The 16,253-nt window shown below is 34.1% G+C and overlaps 1 protein-coding gene across 3 annotated transcripts in view; it reads right to left on the minus strand.

The window, feature by feature from the left end:
- Positions 1-16,253, minus strand: part of LOC149080550 (cGMP-dependent protein kinase 1-like) — a 210,857-nt gene that overhangs the window by 47,425 nt on the left and 147,179 nt on the right. For all 3 annotated transcript variants that reach the window (XM_089239653.1, XM_089239654.1, XM_089239656.1), the window contains exons 10-13: positions 11,480-11,567; positions 4,076-4,215; positions 2,823-2,912; positions 450-591 (exon numbers count right to left, since the gene is read on the minus strand). In XM_089239653.1, the coding sequence (XP_089095779.1) occupies positions 450-591; positions 2,823-2,912; positions 4,076-4,215; positions 11,480-11,567 (460 nt within the window). The remainder of the gene's footprint in view (positions 1-449; positions 592-2,822; positions 2,913-4,075; positions 4,216-11,479; positions 11,568-16,253) is intronic.

The following is a 16,253-nucleotide window of genomic DNA, read 5'->3' on the forward strand; positions in this document are numbered from 1 at the left end:
ATAATTCAGAGTTTTAAAAAATTCCACTGAACATAGTGAAGGTCCTACAAGACTACTTAGCAACAATATTTTTGAATATTAATGATTTATAAATATGAGGAAATTAGAAAAATTTACACATAAGGACTTGGAACTTTTTAATTTATAAAATTGGGGCTGTACTATTGCATATATTTTATGATGCATAAAACCACAATACAGAATAATGAAGAAAATAAACTATATCATGGTAAAAATTACCAGAAACACAATGAAAAAAAAATAGAGTTTTTTCTTTCGTAGATTTAAAAATTTTTTAATACACACCATACTTTTATGTGATTTTCTAGCTCGAAAAGTATATTAATTTACATCATAATAGAAATTTAAGAATTCTGTTTAAAGAAACAAATATATTGACAATGTAGGTCAAAATTATGTGATTATGAAGATGTATAAAAATTACACACCAATTTAACATATCCTTGTGTATCCAGGATCATATTTTCAGGCTTCAAATCTCTGTAAATAATGTTTCGAGCATGTAGGTATGCAAATGCTTCCACCACACAAGCTGTATAGAAACGAGTGGTATTTTCATCAAAGTATCGCCTAAGACATTTAAAAAAAAGACATTATTTTTTTTCCTTTTAGAATATCTTGATATGAGCCTACAACTGATAGTAAAATCTGCCAAAAATTCTAATGTTTAAAATTGCTATAATAAGTTTTTTGTAGTTTTTTGTAGTTTTTTGTTATGTTGGTTATTTTCTTATTAGGAGAACACGGCACCAATATGTTATGGTGTTCTCCCCAAGATATATTTTACCATAACAATTTTATTTATGAACTATGATCATTTTTCCCCTTATATGAATATCTTTCAACACTTAGGCCAGTGATTCGAATAGGGCATACAGAGCGTGGTTACCTTGACCACAAAATAACCCTTATCAACGGGGAGTGCTAGTGTTCCATCTTAATTAACATTTACCACATGAAAACAAGTAAAAAAAAACCAAATCACTACAAGTCACACATACACATTCATAATAGTTAAGATAATTAAATTTTAATTACTTTTCTTCCTCAATGAGATATTTTAACAATACAGCAGCATCATTTAAAATACTTCAAAACTGACATTGAGCAAATTCAAAAGTCTCTTATAGCAGAAAATAAATGCTTTTCCAACATCAACATTTAACAAACCTTTACTTTAAACAGCGAAACAAACATATTGAAATAAACACAAATGGGTGCATTGCCATAGCGATCATTAGCATTAAGACACATTAAAGAAATTTCTACTTAACTGAATAATTCAACGGGGGGGAGTTTGATCTAACCTCAAAGAAATCATGATATTAACAACAACTTAACAAATTTTCGGATCACCGCCACGAACTCAAAATAAATGGTGAATGAGAGAGAGAACAAAGAGGAAATATCTCACATACTCACAAATTCCGAGTGACTCGACGTTCTGCCACCCAGGGGTCAGTGTTCCTGCCACAGTTCTTGGATCTCGAATCAAGTTCTAGGGACATCGGGAAACAGGCGGCCTATCCAAGACAGGACAAAACTCTCCGGATCCTTCTCCGCTCTGCTCTGGACATGGTGACAGGCTTCAGGATTTGCCTCGGCAACAAAATGAAGAAACTACTGCGGTAGCGAAAGCAACATCTCGCGAGAACGATTTCACATTACTAACATCAAATTTACCGCGTTTTTCTCGACGAGAGAAAACACGGAAGACTGCACCAAGACTGACCAACGACTAACCAAAACTGACCAACCCACCGACGTTTCGAGGGTATAAGTAAAATGAAAAGTGGGCGTGGCTTCGAAAATGCGCACACTTTGATTCGTGGCGTAAATTTTTACGACATCAATTTTGACCAATTAAGGTGAAAGGGCAAGTCTAAAATCCAGACAAAATAACGCCCTGAACGAAACTTTCTTCCTACGGGGAGTCTCTTCTGATCCCAAGGACAATGCACTAAATGTTATACAAAATGGAAAACGCTTAATTACGTACACACATCATTAAAAAAATGCAAATTAAATTTTACCATTAGATGGGAAATTAATTCCGCGTTCCAATGATAGGTCACATGACATACTTCGACGCATAATGCCATGACTTTTCCACCTTGACATATTCACCAGATCCAAAATCAGTGAGTACATAAATATAAATGTATATTTCTATTTTCATATAATATAATTTATTTTCAAAAATTCAGTCCAGAACAGTGAAAAATGTGCACATTAAAAATGTACATTAAAATTGTATTATCCAGTAAGCTAATGAAAATGGTTAATTGGGAAGGAACACAATTCCCCAGGATGCATCACCAATTTCTTTAAGCAAAAGTTTTTTCTGATTGGTGAACTTACTAAAGCACTATTTTTATGGACTAAGGTGTTACATTTTATGAATTATATTATCTCTCTTTCTTCTGTTTTCTCACATATAAAACAGAACCTGGGAGTTAGTATTTGATTCTTTATATTTTTAATCTGATATTTTGTGATTTTTGAAATGCTTTAGACCTGCAATAAAGAACTCTGAATTTATGTATCCACTATATGAAATAGTAACATTGCTTGTTGGAAGTGCCCCAATTGTGATTTTAAAATTTTTACTCTCATATATTATACAAAAATTTGATCATCATCTGAATTGGACAGTTGTGTTTGCAACTTAATTTACCTATTTTGCAAAGTAAATTTATTATACAGTTCGAGTTTGTATAATAGTTCAACCTAAATACCCGTTTAAATTGGCAGCACTCCCTTATGTGTAATATTAAACTATGTTTCGCTCAAATTTTTACCTGTCTCGTAGAATAGTCCATAGTTCTCCTCCTAAGCAACACTCCATTAACATATATAAATATTTCCTATCTTTGAATGTTTTATATAACCTGCAAAGACACCATTTGAATTGGGTAAAAGTTTTGAAAAGAAACCATAAGTGAAAAGAATAAATAAAAGGTAATAAAGCATATGAATAAAAACATTAAATTTGACTTTTTCATGATTTTTATTTTGTATAGGGTAATCGCATGCAAAAAAACATGAGCTTATATCATAAATATCATATTTACAAAGTTTTAAAGTAGCCCATTTTTCTAGTTTTGTTCTTCTTGGTATGGTGGATCCTGCTTAAGACGTCATTCTCAGGACTGCATCATAAAAACCTATAAGGTGGGAAAACGTCTTAAATGGAGATTTTTTTCATATGGGGGAAAATCTGGACTCTAGAATTTGAGACTACTCAAATTAAAAAAATGTCTCAAATGGAAGAAAATGTCTTATGAATGGGATCTGCTGTATGTGTGCAAAATTTATTCCTAACAGTCAATGGTATATTTACGAGGGGCTAAGTGGGTCTAGGGCAGCAAGTTTGAATGGGAGCAATTCTGGGAAATGGGTGGTAAAAAAAATCAGACTAAAATGAGAGATAAATGCCAAAATTGGTATAGCCCATAGACAGAAAAATCATAAGCCTGCTTCTGCTAATGATTCCCATGATATTTTAGCAGTGAATAAAAACGAGAAACTATTGAGCAAACCTTTTTACACAGAAAGAAAAAAAATTAATAAAAGAACATTTTAGAATTGAGAACATCCACATCTTTTGAAGAAAACAGTCAAAAAGATAAATTTTTTACAGATAACAACACTTGGGTAGAGCTAACAAGGTTACAACTAGAAAGAAAAATTTACTGTTGCCTGGGACAAGCATCTGTTTTTATGCTGCTTTTACATAATTTTAAATGAATGAAAAGTGAATTTGAAACCTTCTTAATTAAGGGTTCAGGGCACAAGACCAGATTGCCCTCACATAGTTGTGGCCCTGAGGTCCAAAAATAATTATACACAAAACTGAGTTCACAAGAAACTTCATCTATTATTTTTTAATTATAAACAAACACCAAATCATAAATTCTGTGGGCTCACCAATTCTGATCATGTTTATATCACTTGCACATACTGAGTGTTGACGAAACAATTCTTTGATCTATAATAAATAATCTATGACAAAATTATAGTTTATTGGCAATAAAACATAATCTTCATATACCTGACAATGAAGTCACAATCAGTTTCTTCCATTATGCACTTTTCAGACATCACATGCTGTTGCTGTCTTGTCTCTACAATTTGGTATTTCTTCATTATCTTCAAAGCAAATGTCTGTGATGGGTCATTTGCCATCTGTGTCTAACAAAATAGCCATATAAGTTTGCAACTAACATTTTTTGGAAGAATTTTTTAAAATATTTATTTTTCTATTTAAAAATGTCAACATCAAAATATTCTAGTGTGTGAACACCTAATGTTTGAGACCAGGGCCACAACTAGTGGGGAGCAGATGGGTCTGGTGAACCAGGTGAAAAACTAGAGATGGGGATTCAAATTTCTTCCTTTAACCTCTCCTTCAACATCACAAGGGGGAGTTAAAATGCATGCTTGCCCCGGCTGTCCAAGCATCTAATTGCGGCCCTGCTTGAGGCAACAGCAACTCTCTAAAACAGTGTTTCTCGAACTTTTGCCAACCATGGTTTCCCTGCGTAAGTCATCGTGTGTCTGCAACTCCCCAGAATAGTCTAAAACAGGACTTAACAAATCAAAAAAAAAAATTCAGGCACCAGAAAAATTTCATAGGCACCTCTCATTTTTCTTCATCGGCGAAATTGGTCTAAAATAATACATTTTTTGACCTGTCCAGGACTTAGGGACCCCTTTTCAGGCTATCAGGCACAATTTCCAATAATTTTGTGCTGACCTCAGACATTACCTGTAAGGGCTGTGTCAATGGTCAACCCATGGTCCCGAGGTCTTATGATAACAAAATTTGGTTTAAGTTTAAGCAGTGTTTGAAATCATTGGTAGTCTGTTGGTCCGAGACCACTGATTAAACAATCATACCACTGAAAAAAAATTGTAGTGGTCCACGGGACTAGCAGCAGAAAATCCCCCCTCCTTCAATATATTGATGGTGGCAGAAGCTCCGGTGGGAGAATCACTGATCCTCAGTCGTTTTATGTTGTCTCAGTCATTTAATATTGTTGTAAAAAATATTTAAAAAGCAGCGTCTGTCAAAATTCAAAAATTTATGTGAGAGAAACTTATTTTAATATGTTGCATGTATACAAACAACATGTGTACCAAATGTTGCCTCAATCCTTTAGCATATATTCGATGAACGAATATTTTTTTGACATTTGCATGCTAAGTACGAAAGCCTGGATCACCAAGCGGAGATCGAGATGTAGTTTGGAAAGAAAATTCACATTCCTCTGTGGGGAATCGAACCACCGATCTCTCACTGTCCCGGCAAGTGTTCTAACCATTGAACTACAGAGGACAGATATTTTCATTCCTTAGAGCATATGTATGAAAGCTGAATGGGACTGCGCATGGACAGCCTCCTAGCTCAGCTAATAGCTCTTACGACGTTAGCCCCCAGATGGCGACATATAGAGAGAAATAAAATAATAATTTAATATAAGAGAAATAAAAACATATATAAAGAGAAATAAAAACATCTATAAAGAGAAATAAAAACATCTATAAAGAGAAATAAAAACATCTATAAAGAGAAATAAAAACATCTATAAAGAGAAATAAAAACATCTATAAAGAGAAATAAAAACATCTATAAAGAGAAATAAAAACATCTATAAAGAGAAATAAAAACATCTATAAAGAGAAATAAAAACATCTCTCTATTTGCATGCTATCCTTTATGCACTTATAAATTATGTTATTTATTATTTTTAAAATTCAGGACAAATTTTTAAAATGAATCTTGTGAAAAAATAGGGTGCTCAATTCACACATTTTAAATAGTCTTTTTAAAATGGACCACAATTTTTCCGGTTTTTGTGTGCACCAACTAAGCAGCAGAGAGGCCTGAGCTGCCAACATAGTGTTTTGATGAAGTAAAAAATGGGAAACTCCCCACCATCAAGAAAAAAAATGATGAAATCCCCCATCCTCTTCTGATAAAATCTTGCGTACACTACTGCTTTTGTCATTTAAATTTTATCATGTTTAAAACATAAAATTTCTTTTTATTATTGTTTTATTGAATTTTTATCTAAAAAATAACATTGCACTAGAGCAGCAGTTTTCAACCTTTTCAAGCCTGTGGCCTGGTTTTGTTCATTTTTGTGAGTTGATGGCCCGATCAAACAAATGTCCAATGAAAAATAAATGAGGAAAAATGAAATGGCTAACCACTCTTGGCCCGGTATAAATGATATCAGGGCCCGGCAATTGAGAAATACTGTTCTAGAGGGCCCATACAGTCCATTCCAGAGTCTCTTTTTTTGCCTGTCGTGGAAGCTTTGACACATAAAAATGCTTTATTTTTTTTGCTGAATATGTTAAAATAAAATAAAGACGCATTCATAGGAAGACATTTTGTTTTAATTATTTCTTAATTAAAGTGTTACTATTTGAATCGTGGCACACCATTCAGTATACATCTTTTTAGAAGCAAAATCTTTGGCAGAATGTTTTTCCAAAATGTAATTCAAAAAGAAACGCCTCTTTAAGCCTTCACTCTTTGTTTTTTGGTAAAGCCACAACATCAACAGTTGTGGTTTAAATTATGAGGTTTGACTGCAGTTCTAATTATATTTTAGGGTTTTTTTGCACCCCTTAGTATATCACTTGGTATACAAATACAAGGCCAACAGGCAAAATGCCCAACGAGGTGGCTGGATACCCTTGGTATATCACTATTAAGTGACAATATATTTAGAAAAATAAATTATTAATCTTATTCAGAAAAAAATTAGCGGACCAGTCATGATGTCTGCAGACTAGTAGGTTCTTTTTTAATTCTAACACTGTTAAGTATAGTAATTGGTAAGCAGGTCTTTGAGATAGATAAGAACCCCAGAATATCACTTTGACTGAAGGCCCATAGTGCTATTAAGTTTTTCATAACTTTTAATCAATATGTTTATTCCTCGCATGTTGCTGCAGACAAAGAAATTGACAGACTGGTACAAACAGAACACTAGAACAAGTGGATGGAAACAATTATATTATTGAATGGGCTTCTCCTGTAGGGATTTCAAATTCTCAATAAATCTTTACATGACAATTGAATCGTATCCGTATCCGACATTTGAGGATGTTGCAAAGTTGAATGGCTGTGTAGTGTTTAGTATCATAGATCTGAAGGATGCATTTCTCGAAGTCAAAGTCAACAAATGTTCACAGAAGTATCTGGTAATCTCGACACATAAGGGTTATTACCATTACACCAGCATGCCGTTCGGAATATTATGTGCTCCGGTTATTTTCCAGAAACTGATGGATCAGTTCCTTGTTAGAGTGGAAGGAGTAATCTGGTTCCAATATGATATAGTAGTTTGTGGATCCAACAGAACATTTATCAAGACTTCGCAAAGTGTTTGATATTTCTCGAAAAATAGGCTTAAAGGTGCAACAGTCAAAATTGCAGCTGTTCAAATCAGAAATAAAACTCTTAGGACCCAGAATCAACAAAAATGGTGTTCTGCCTGATAGCGACAGAATAAAAGCTCTCAGGGAATTGCCTGCATCAACAAATGTTTCAGAACTAAGATCTTTTTTAGGTTTGGTGATCTACTACAGTAGATTTGTCAAGTATTTGCAAATGCTTTATGCATCCCTACATGAGGCAAAAGAGCAAAAGTTGAAATGGACATGGTTCATCAACAGTCCTTTGAAAACATCTGAGAAAAAATATCATCTGATATACTGCTAGTACAATTTGATCCAGCAAAACCAATTGTAATGTCTTGTGATGCTTCAACCAGAGGTTTGGGAGCTGTGATCCAACATTGTGTTTATGGTAAGCTGAAAATGATTGCTGTTGCTTCCAGAACTCTCAACCAGGCTGAAAAGAACTATTCTAGCATTGATCAAGAGGCCTTAGCCTTTATGTTTGGACTGTAAAAGTTTTACAAGTACCTAATAGGCAATCACTTCACTATACAAAGTGATCACAAACTGCTCAAATGCATTCTTGGTAATGATAAGGAAGTGCTTTGTTTGGCTGCTTCAAGATTAACTAGATAGGCTATCATTCTGAGTGCTTTTGATTATGAAATCAAACATCTGCCTGGCAAAGAAATGTGTTTTCCTGATGTATTGTCTGGACTACCTTTGCCTACAAAAAGCATCAGCTATTTTGAGAGCAGTGCAGCTGTCTACAGAATTGTGAACAACACAATAAATGAGCTCTTTTAAAAACAAAGAATTCTCAAATCCCAGACAGAAAAAAATCCCGCTCTAAGCAGAGTTATTCTATACACAACATGGATAGTCACAAACAAATTGGATGAGAACCTGTAATCACACTGTAATACCAAACAAGTTGAAGAACTGTGTGATGGAGAAAATTTGTGAAAGTCATTCTGGTATTGTTTCAATGAAATCAGTATCCTGAATGTTGTTATGGTGATCATGCATTGACTGTGACATAGAACATGTGGGGCTAAAACGTGTTTGGACTGTAACATAAATTATCCAAAAATTAGGGAATCCCTTCTATTCAGCTCACACTGAGCAGGTTAAAACAAAAGCTTTTAAGAATTTGGCTATACTTAACAAAATTTACTTTTCGGGCAGCAAATTGTCTTTACATAATAAGCTTCTTTTACATAATTCTGTGATTCGTTCCATCAATTACTTATGCCTCGCCCATGTGGGGGTTTGCAACCAAAAAAAATATAGAAACATTACATATTTACAAAAACTTAACATTTAGGCAATTTACGGGTGTACGTTGGCATAGTATAACCTAGATATTCGCAGGGATATCAAAATGAATTCTTTTAAAGAGCAGGTTTATAAATTGGTACAATCATGTTTTTTATAAGACAACCATAAGTATTCTTTATGGGCATTGTATAATATTTTATCATGCATATATATTGTTTGTAAATGCATTTTTAATTGGGTTGCTGTATTTTTGAAGTATATTACATCCATATTTGTTATGGGCATCTTTTTATCAGCCACCTCGTTGGGCATTTTGAATGTTGTGGTGTTGTTTTTGTATTTGTATTGTTATGGAATAACACAGGCAAACCTTGCAATCGAGAACATATTGACTTAGCACAGCTGAATGGTGATAATTGGCTTTTCATCACTGACTCTCATTCTTGATGACTACAAGTATTCAAGCTAAAAAAAGTTACATCAGCTCATGTAATTGAATGTTTCCGTAAGCTGTTTGCTTCATATGTAATTTGTCGCATAACTGTATTTCACAATGGACCACAATTCACATCATCTGAATTCAAGGAGTTTTGCAACGGAGATGGAGTCAAACATGTCAGAAAAACTCCATGAAATTCCAGAAGCAATTGCCGAAGTTTGGCAGAATGAGTAATTTACACTTTCAAGAGAAGATTCAGGAAAACATCTAATAAGTTTGAAGACCAAGAACACCAACTACAAGTCTTCTTATTCAATTATAGTGCAACTATATAGCATGCTACAAATTCCTACTCTGGCTAAGCTGTTCCTCAACAGGGAACTTTGTACTTTATTCAACAGACTGAAACCAGATTATATAAATAATGTGCCAAAAGTTTAAAGTCCAAACTGTACCATGATAAAAGATCACAGTGCAGGGAATTCAGCATTGTTGACAAAATATGGTTATGCCAAGGAACAAGCCCTCTATAGAAATACAGAGTCATAAAGCATTAAACAGTTCCTTTCTCTTATATAAACTGCGGATGGTCAATATGTTCATGCAGATCATTTGAGAAAGAAAGAGGAAAAAGAACCAACTATTGATCACCTTGAAGAAATTACTCAACAGAACTTTGCTATCAATCAGCTGACAAAATGTCTTAGCTTGAACATTAAACATACTTCAGGGAAAATCATGAACAACTCACAGGGTATATCCTACATCTTGATAAAGAGCAACAAGCACCTTCACCTGGTGGATCTTTGAGATCAGAGAGTAAGAGAAGATCACCTCTAAGATTTCATGAGGAATTTGCCTATTGAAATAGGGGAGAGGTAAATGGAAGGTATCTGGCAACACCAGAGATGAACAGTATTACTGGGCAGATGATGGTGACACCCATGCAGAACATAGACTGACAACAACGAGAAAAGACATGCGGTCCCAGTCTCCAAGAACAAGAACGTTTCTATTTCCCATTTTAGTGTTGAATTAATTATGTAATTGTCTGATAAAACAAGTATCTCACACACATAATGAAGTTTTTAATCACATGGTATTTCCCCCTTGACTAAAAGTTTGATGGACATATTAACTGTAACCTAGGTAACCAACATGGTGACTTCCTCAGAAGCTCATGGAAGAAACAAATCTAGATCAAAGAAATAAGTCAATTTTCTCCTTTTTTTTATCATATGATTTATTTTTCAAGTATAAAGTATTGATCTGTTCACTTTTGAGTTGAAAAATGCTTTTATCAAATCCGCACAATTTCTGTTTCAGCAATAATCTATAGGTCATTATGAATGTTAAACAGTCCTAAACTATATCAACTGATGCAGTTGAATATTAAAACATTAATAGAGAAATAATTAATAATTAATAGAAAAATTTTCATTTTCATACTTGACAAAATGAAAAGTTGAAATCAATATTATATTGGACATACAGGGTGGGCAAAAAGTCAGTAGAAAACTTTAAAAATTCATAAAAACCGAAAAAATGATCGAAATAAAAAATGGTTTGCAGAGTCAGCATCGCTACATCACAGGAATTTTCTAAAGGCAGGAAAAAAATTACTACAAAAACAACCGATAGGTGGCACTAACAAGTCAAAGAAAAGATATGAAAATAATGAACAGAATGCCTCCAAATCGTTTATTACAGCAGTATGTGTTCCACATGACCACCACCACAGGGGGATAACACATTGCAGGTGAGTCACAAATCCAGCAACGGCAGAGTGCAGCAGGTCCACATACACGGTTTACACCGGTAAATTGGTTGTGTATTAGGAGTGTGTGCAAGTTCTTATAATCGTCTAATTTGAATATTTCCACCGAAATCGCTTGTACAAGCGAGCCCTATCGGCTGTTTTTGAGGTTTTTCTTGTCTTAAAAAATTCCTGTGATCTAGCGATGCTAACCCTGCAAACCGTTTTGTATTTCGGTTATTTTTCTGGTTTTTATTAATTTTTAAAGTTTCTATGAACTTTTTGCTCACCCTGTATATCTGATCCAAAAGTAGGCCTGGCTTATCATTTTATATTTAATTTTCTCGGCTTCATATCTTAAAGAAAACTAAAGATTTCAAAAATTAGAAATCCAATTTCAATTTTTAAAATTATTCTCATGGCAAAAACCCTACTGAATTTCTGCATTTCCACAGTGAAATCAGCACTTTTAACATTGATTTCTATGGGGGAACCTACTGTGCCTGTCCCCGAAAGTGATGTTCATGATGTCTATGCGAAAAGCCTCATATTTACATACTTACCAATTCAACTCTTCCAAATCCACCAACACCCAAAGTTGCAACTTTGATCAAATCAGACAGCTTGATGTTTGAAAAGCGTTCATCAACTCTATCAAAATTTTGAACAGAACAAGTATAAGTAAGAAAACATTATGAATGAAAGTGAATTTCTCACCACCTTACCTTTATTTTGTCCGTAAGGAAGCATTAATAATAAAAAAAAAAAAAAAAAAAAAAAAATAGAATAATGATGCTGCTAATAATGTGATATTAAACAGTAATGGATAAACTTATTGCAATAATGAAAAACAATCAGCACATGCTAAAAAAACATACAATAGCTTAAAAGTAACTTATTTTCATGTAATTTTCAAAATTAAAGGATTAAAGAACACATTTCTCAAAATAAATAGCTTATGGGAGTATGTACTTCACTGAGGAATAACATGGAAAAATTGAAGGGAGCTTGACAAAATTATTGTATTTTGACATATTTGTTTCATATTTCCATGGCAAAATAAAACATAATTTATTTTTAATTTTCCCATAAATCAATATTTACTTAAAAGTTTTTGCTAATTGAGCAATATCTATTCTCAATAGATACTGTATGAAATAAATATTTGAAGTGCATTTCAATAACTGACATTTTTGAAAATTATTAGACAATGTCTTGGCTCTTTTTCTTTGCTCAATTCCTCAAAAAAAAGTCTTTTTTAAATAAAAGATATGAAGTACACACCACATTAAAAAAACACAGCAAGCTTCAAAGTTACATTATCAAAGACACAGAAGAAGGGCCATCTTAAAAGCATCATGGGCCCCCAGGCCAAGTGTATTTTTAGGCCCTACTTTGCAAATTGAAGGCTCTGTTATCTGTTCTGCCTTTGATATTAACCTCTTTTGCAAAATCATGTCATGGCAACATTTAGAGATTAATGGGTAAGTATGTAATGATAACATTATAACAAGAAGACTGAATGGGCTTGAACAGCACCTTCTAGAGATCTCCACATGCTGCTCGTGACATCCGCAAGTAGTCCATTTTCCCTCAGAATATTCGGGGGGGGGGGGAAATTCCGCTGCGTGAGCCAGTATCATCGTTGTGCAGAAAAGAAATAATCAGGCTCAAAATCGACGAATTCTATGCCCCATATCCAATCACTATGCAGTATTTGTGAGCCAACTAGGAAGATTCTACGCCAAAATAAGAAGAAACAAAATAGGATGCTGTGACTCAAAATGTGGCAAACTTAACTTGCTAGGTAGTCTTAATGACGTTACAGATGAACTTGGCAACCCGTGCAGAGGCCTTCTATTTCTAGGAGGTGCTGGCTCAAACCCAGAATTGCAAGTATGGATGGGTGCCAAATTTGCAGAATGGGAGGTATAATACCGTAGACATGACATTATAAATTTCATACATGTATACCCAATTTGTGGTTTACCCCCTTCACGTTCGGCAAAGTAGATGTATATAGTCTTTCCCCAAGCATGTTTGTGTCTTTAGCTCAACAATTAGAAAATTGTTAAAAAAAATACACCCTACTGTATATCGTATATGAGACTGGTTTGTGTAAAAAATTGTTATTTCCAATGTTAAGAAAATTCTGCGTACACCTATGCCCGGGGCCATGTTGTATCACACTAGGACGGCCATGACTATGATGTTTCGTATTAAAATGGCTTTGACTGCATCAAAATTGTAAAGTTGTTGCCATCAAGTAGGTCTTGATTGTGATGATGAAGCTCCACAGCATATTGCAATAGCAATGAAGTGGCTACTATGTGTATATACACTACTGGAAAATAGAAATGCAACACCCCTTCAAATGCATTGCACTGTCTGTATGAAATTTTTACTGAAGAAAGTACATATATAGATGAGTATATGATCCCAAAATAGAAAAGTAATATGCTCTATTTCAGGCTTTAGAGTGTGGTGTCCTTATAAAAAAAATAAACCGATAAGCAGGGCCGTCTTAAGAGTATCATGGGCCCCCGGGCCAACTGATTTTTCTGAGGCCCTACCAAACAACTTCTCGCAAATTTCAAACAGATCTCATTCTTGTGAGGTCCCCGGGCCGTGCCCAGGTGGGCCCATGCCTTAAGACGGCACTGCCGATAAGACTGATAAGGATTATTGCGTAAAACATACAACGTCACCACCGTTATGTGAAGGAAACTCACAGAGTTTCACCCTGGACTTCAAGAAGATAAGACGTCTATATTTTCTGGTCCAGCTATATATATATAAATTCTTACCCATATATATATATATATATATACACACAAAAAAGAACTATTTTAAGAAAAAGGAAAAAAAATTGAATTTTATGAGTGAAATAGAACACCTATGCAGTGGGTCGTCATCAGGGGGAACCTCATGCATGGTTCGAAAAGTGTAGGCATTACTGAAGGGTGGCTATGCCTTTCGAACCATGCATGGGGTTCCCCCTGATGACGACCCACTGCATAGGTTCTATTTCATTCATAAAATTCCATTTTTTTTCCCCTTAAAATAATTCTTTTTTGTAAATATATATTTTTGAAAGAACAAGTGAGCAGCACTAGTACTTTTGTCATTCGAAAGATATTTTTTCACTACCTCTTCATTTTTTATCTTAATTTCTCTTGTATTTTTATACAACTATATATATATATAATCAATATAAGTCTAAGGTGGTGATAATAAATACATATCCAAAAAAAATGCTCATACCCATGTGTTATCCACTTGGCACACTAATGCATAAAAGAAACATAACATAGAGAGAAAGTAGGAAAATTTTAGTAAGTTTTAGGACCTCTTCAGAATCCAATGCAGGCTTCAATTCACTGCAGAAGATTGTAAGAAAGTGCTTCTATGTGCTGTAGTGTTATATCATGCCATATTTCAGTAAGACTATGCTCCAAATCTGTTAAAATCACTGATTACTCTGACGACATTCCAGTTCTTAAGCCCATCATGGCCTCAACATTATCAATAAGGGAGGGTCTAGTGAATGGGCCGAGTAAAGTATTGCATATATGATGTGTGCCTGTGTATACCCTGCAAAGGCACCCTCTTGCAACATGTTGATGTATGTTATCCTGTTGGAACAATGTGCCATGTTGCTGTATAACCAGCCACTAGATGTAAAATACCAGTGATGTATTGCTAAGATGTCTAAGTTTCTCTAACAAAAACCAGTTCTGATCACACACAATGCAGGGCTCCCACTCAAAAAATTAGAAAGAGTAGGACAGAGGAGGGTACCTCCTAGACAACATAATCATAGCATAATAAAAAAAATCCCTAAATTTTTTTTTTGAAAAATTTTTAAATTAATTTTTTTTTCATAGCACTATTTCAGTATCCTATAAGATTGACTCAAGCCAGAGCAAAATCACAGAAATGACTTAGTAACAGAAACAATTTTTTGCTAAAATAGGGTATTAGCAACCATACATAATTCTTTTCAGTCTCTCCTCATAATTCCACAGCCCAGTCTGTCAACTCCCTTTAACAATGCACACAGCAAATTATGAAGACGTAAGTTTTTTAAGAATGACGCTCTTTTGAGACCACTTCCAAAAGCACAGTGCAACATGTGTAAACTACAAGGTCTGATATAAATAAGTCAAGGTGGACCAGTGATTTTACTGCATTGTCCGTCCCTATTTTAAAAGTATTTGTTTAAAATTTAGCGCTCAATGCCGGTGTAATAATTTTTGACAAATGAAGCACTTTTATTTCTAGCTCTTTGCTGAGCATTGTAAATATTGTTTATGCTGCTACATGCCCTAAAAATACAGAAGACAATTGAATGTTGTTGGGTATCATCAGAGTCACAAAACCTACAAGAGGCCTACGTACCCAACTACTTTGTTATGCAAACTGTTGTTTCACCTATACACAAAATGTGCACCATAATTTTGAATAATGAATGTTACTGTCCAAAACCATGAAGTAGTAAATACAAAATTATTTTTTTCAACCAGGCAGAAATTTAATCACTACTCTACTTGTTGAACCCTCAAACTAAGCAAATGAAAAATTAATAAATCACTAAATGGTCCATATACAACCCCTCCTCAAATAACTTTAAAAACAATTCAACATCTGCTTTGGCAGAATCATTAATTGCAATCGACTACATTTGTATTATTTGGCATTATATCGATGATTTCCTCTTCAATTAAAATCAATTATACGAATTTTGTTGATAGATTTTGGTAAAAAGTAGGACAAAAACTAGAAAGTAGAACAAAACCGAGAAAGAAGGAAAAAAGTAGGACATTTTACCAAAAAGTAGAAAAAGTAGGACGAGTGGGAGCTCTACAATGTAATAACCTCGTACATAAATGAATGACAACCAAAAATGACTTTTTGACAGTTTTAGATTGAGAATATCATATCTCACCCATTACAGCTTTTGAAAAAAAAAATTGGCAATGATCTGCTCTCTATATAGTGAAAAAAATGGACCCCTTTTATGTGTTATTCAATGGATGTCCCATCCTTTTTTTTGCTCTTCTTGTAAAGTTGTAAATTTTTGATGTGCAAGATTTTCATTATAAGGCGATATTATGGCACCCCACACCATCAACTAAGGTCTTATGCACGTGTACCAATACTGTAAACACTATGGTATAGTTCTTTTTCCAAGAAAGCATTACATATACACATTTTCTACCATCATTTCTACCAAGGCAAAAGGGAGATTCGTAACTGAAGTCATCTCTCCATCATTGGATGTTCCAGTTTGTTTCAGCTCTGCACAATTTAGATGTCATTATCTGTGGATCAATA

The sequence above is a fragment of the Pholcus phalangioides genome, unplaced genomic scaffold (assembly GCF_987345545.1).
Source record: "Pholcus phalangioides strain wild (caught in Gottingen) unplaced genomic scaffold, Ppha-v1.0 ptg000011l_1, whole genome shotgun sequence".
In the NCBI taxonomy this organism is placed as follows: Eukaryota; Metazoa; Arthropoda; class Arachnida; order Araneae; family Pholcidae; genus Pholcus; species Pholcus phalangioides.